The following is a 4,632-nucleotide window of genomic DNA, read 5'->3' as shown; positions in this document are numbered from 1 at the left end:
TCTGGACACCTCTTTTCCATCTTCAGAAAAATCTGAGTGATATCATATTTTCATACATTGATATTGAAAATCTGCCAGAAATTTCATTTTTTTTTTTTTGTATATTTTAAAAATTAAAAGTATTGACAGAAAGTTTTAAGAATATTTTTATATTTTATTCACGCATTTTTTTTTTCATTTTAGGTATTAATAATATTTATTTTTAATATTATTTTTTCTATGTGTGGCTAAATGGCTCTTCAGCTCTCTAAGAAGAGTAAAGAGTTTTAAACGAGATTGTAATTTGTAAATTAGTGAATGCAAATTTGCAAACTCTTATTCAAATTTGCTGTAAGCCTGAGTATTTATATCATAGTTATTGCCTACTCTGCAAGAAAAACTTATGTAAAGCTGGTAAAAGTGTTTCAGTTACTCTTAAATAGAAAAGATACTGATTTTTCTTGCATACCTCAAGAGATTGCTCAATGTTTTGCTGTCTAGGAAGAAATAGTTTTTTAATTAAAGGTATGAAACATGTATCTAGTTCAATACTGAAACTTTGCCAAATATGTTTATGAAAAATTGATAAAGGTAATCTCCACAAATGTTCATCTTATATGATTAGCACAAATCTTACTGAAAGTATTTTAAAATTTTCAAAAAGAGTAAAGAAACAAGTAGCCTCATCTCTTCTGAATATTATATTTCTATTCTAAATATTATTATTTCTGAATATTAAGGGGGTTAAAGTATTCCTGTTACACTTGGTACTCCAGAAAGAGCTCAGAGTAAAATTCCTTTTAACGAGGTAGAAACTTTGGTGAATACCTTAGGACTTGGCTAATTTAAGGGCAGATCCATAGGGAAAGGAGGGGGACAATCGCCCTTCCTTGGATATTTCTGAAAGAATTTTTTTTTATATTTATATATTGAGCAAAGTGTGTTATTTTAAAGGCTGTTTAAAGGTGATAAGATATTTAAGCAAAATTGCGTGGTGTAAAACAAACAAAAAATCGGAGTGTAAGACTAATATTTTGAACAAACTAACTAAAAAATTTGTATGCATAGTGGGATTGCATGAACACAAACCGTTAAACCTGATGACCGCCTCCCTACTTTGCAAGATATTCTAAATTCACTGAATTAAAAATCGCCCTCTTTCCTTCCTAGATGGTCTGGATCCACCGAATCAAATACCTAAAATATCCCCCCCCCCCTCCACCTTACTCTATGGTCTTGGATCTGCCCCTGGTTTAATTCCAATGAAATATTGACTACTACTATTTCTACTAATCAAATTAAGTTTTACTAATTAATAGAACTTCATTTTTTGTATGCATATATGTATATATTTATAAGTGGAGGATTATTAAGGTTATAGAGAACCTGTTGGCCCAACCGAAGACAGGGCAGAAGATAGCAGTTCCAGAGGAACCAACTCATTGCTTGTTTTAAAATATTGTGATAAGACCATTAAGAATTATTCAAACATGATAAAGGTAGTTGGGAGATTGAAGTTGCGTGAATGCTAAAACTAATTGGCATTTGAATTGAAGTTAATCAACATTTTGCTACGAATATCGGCATGTTTTAAAATATAAGTTTTATATTAATACTAAATATGGTACAGGTGTTATTTTAAAAAATTGTTTTTTTTTCAGCCAATAGTATACGTTTATTCATTCAATAATAAATTTAACTTAATTTTTATAAACAATTATAGGCTCATAGAGGGAAATATGCATAAAAGTTATAAAAATAAATGTTATAAACAAGTTTGCAGTCTCGCAGTACAGCAACAGACATAGGAGCAAAAGAATTGCCTTCAGTTCGAAGAATTTATAAATCATTGAACATATAAAGCAAAAAACAATTTTGAAAACATGCTAAAATTAAATAATTGAAAAAAAAAAGAAAAGAAAAAAAATTAGTTATACAATTTATTTTAAAACATTTTATTTGGTATTTATTATATAATTTTATTATGCGGTATACCATGTTTCTAAACTAATTTCAAGCAGATGTAACGTTTTTAACCTACTTAAACGAAAATTACAGTGCATCAAAAGTAAGTATTTGAACATGTGAATTTTCAGCAAATTTTTAATGTCAATTTTCTAAAAAATATAATACCTCTTAAATTTTCCTGAAGATGGAAATGAAGTATTCACACCATCTATATTACTATTTTTATTTACTTTTTTGGCGTACTCTGATAGTAAACTTAAACCTTAAATTTCTAAATTGTGATATATATATTTTAATATTTTTTACATTGAATCGCTAATTTTATTCAAAAATAAAACTTTTTGCATAAAAATGTTTACTAGAGATTTTTTGTGCAATTCAAAATAGTATTAGTGGAGTATTTCTTTTCTTATTGTTTCTTTCATATGTAAAAGATGGTGCAGAAATTGTGGAGTAAAAATTATTAAAAAAAAAAAAATAGTTAATAAAGCTGCAAGATTTTAAATAAAAAACAAGTGATAAAACTGGAATATAGGAGAGTACAACCATAGTAAACATTCTATAAACATCAGCTCATTTCATGACTTTGATTATTAACTAAAGAAAAATAAAATACAAAAATACTAAATATTTTACTTATATTTAAAAGTTTTTAATGGGTCTGTCTTTTTCTTTTTTATCTTTTCATGTTGAATATTTGATTGTTTGCGTTTTCTTTTAGATTTGACCATGATATGTCTTAAAGAACTAGGTACAAGATATTCAGGTACATCTTTCATATGAGGCTGTTGATCGGTTGGTTTCAGTATTTTATCATGTCGAAGTACTCTGAGATCTTTTGGATTCTCTTCAAAATACATTTTTAATTTATTTGAATGCAAAATTTCACTTTTAATTTCTTTAAATCTTGCATCTTTAACTTTGATTCGAGTAACACTACTAATGACATCATTGACACGATAGCGCAGACCTTCAATTTCTTCAATTTTAAAATTATATGGCTTCAATATATTTTCTTTAGCAATGATATCTGTTTTAAGTTTTTCCTCAACCATCATTAAATGCCTTTGATCTTCACTACTTGCAACAAAAGATAGGGCTGTGCCATGATTATTTCCACGTGCTGTTCTTCCAACTCTGTGTATATATGCATCTCCAGTTTCTGGAAAGTCAAAATTAAGAACATTGTCAACATCTTGAAAATCAATTCCTCTTGCAACAGCATAATCTTTTTTAATTTTCATTGCTTTTTTTTTTTTTTTTGTTTTCTCTTTATTCTGATTTATGTTTGATAAATTTGTATTAATAACAACAGCTTCATCTGTTGCTATAACAATATCATAAACACCACGATTAAATTCATCAACAATATGGATTCTTGAGCTTTGAGGTAATTCAGAGTTTAAAACACATGTACGAATGTAAAACTGTTCAAGAAACAACTTTAATCGATAACATCTATCAATAGAATTGACAAATATTAATGTTTTACCTTGCACCAAGTTTAATTTGAATAAAGCATAAATAAGAAGGTACTTATCACTTGACTCACATTTAATAACAAACTGGTTAAGTTTATCCTTTTCTGGTAAATGTGACTCCTCTAACTTTAAAATAACTGGTTTGTTAAGAACTAATGCTTCTAAACATTTTATGTCTTCACTTATTGTTGCAGATACTAACAATGCTTGGTAAATTTTAGGCAATAAAGTTGTAATTGTTTTTAAATCTTGCTCGTAACCATATGAAAACATCATATCAGCTTCATCAAGTATAAGATAATCTAAAAAATCTTTCAGATTAATTGTTTTATTATTTATATGTGCAAGGATTTTACTTGGTGTACTAATTAAAATATCAGCAGTACTAATCAAAGAAGAAGAACTCTGAACAGTTGAATTTCCTAAGTCTACAACTGAAACAAGTTTAGAACAATATGAGGTGAGATCGAGCGCATTTCGATAAGATTGTTTGCAAAGCTCTTTAGAGGGAACCAAAACAACACTTATAGTTTTAGGTTTGTTTGATTCTTTATTCTTTAATATTTTTTGAATTAACGGTATTAGATACGCTGCTGTTTTTCCAGAACCTGTTTTGGCACGTATAATTATATCCTTTCCTTCTAAAGCAGGAGGAATTGCTCGCTTCTGTATTTCACTTGGAGCAGCCCATCCAAGCTTGGAAATAGCTTTAACGAGTCTATCGTCTATATCAAAATCAGTGAAGTTAGAAATCATTTTAGAAATCAGAGCTGCACAAAGTTGTATTTTAGCAGTCCTGTTTCTATCAACATGGCGTATCGCAAATTTAGTTTCCGCTGAAGTCCGTTCCGCTAAATCACGTGCTAATTTTACTATTACAAAACTTAGTAATTAATTTTACCCACTGATACTTTGTGTGTGCGCGTGTGTACTTTGTGTATCTGTGTGCAGTAAGAATCTTATCACAAAGCACCACGGAAGAGGATTTAAAAAGGATGCGCACTCCTCCTTCGATACCGATCTAGTCGTTATTTTTGCTATTGTAATTACTTTTGCTATTATATATTAAAAAAAAGTTAACTCCAAATAAAATACCTTCCCTTTTCATTGGTAATTTCGAAATAAGCAGAGTAAATTAGGAGATACAAAACGTTTAATTATCATCAATTTAAAAATTGATGATAATCTTACATGGAAAAATCAC

The 4,632-nt window shown here is 28.7% G+C and overlaps 1 protein-coding gene across 1 annotated transcript; it reads right to left on the bottom strand.

Moving 5' to 3' along the window:
• Nucleotides 1-2,520: 2,520 nt before the first annotated feature.
• LOC100212843 (probable ATP-dependent RNA helicase DDX56) lies at nt 2,521-4,283 on the bottom strand. The gene has a single exon (XM_065790670.1). The coding sequence runs from the start codon at nt 4,182-4,184 to the stop codon at nt 2,580-2,582; it is 1,605 nt and encodes a 534-aa protein (XP_065646742.1). The 5' UTR covers nt 4,185-4,283; the 3' UTR covers nt 2,521-2,579.
• Nucleotides 4,284-4,632: the final 349 nt, after the last annotated feature.

The sequence above is a fragment of the Hydra vulgaris genome, chromosome 02 (assembly GCF_038396675.1).
Source record: "Hydra vulgaris chromosome 02, alternate assembly HydraT2T_AEP".
NCBI lineage: Eukaryota > Metazoa > Cnidaria > Hydrozoa > Anthoathecata > Hydridae > Hydra > Hydra vulgaris.
This window is presented reverse-complemented; position numbering and strand designations above follow the sequence as displayed.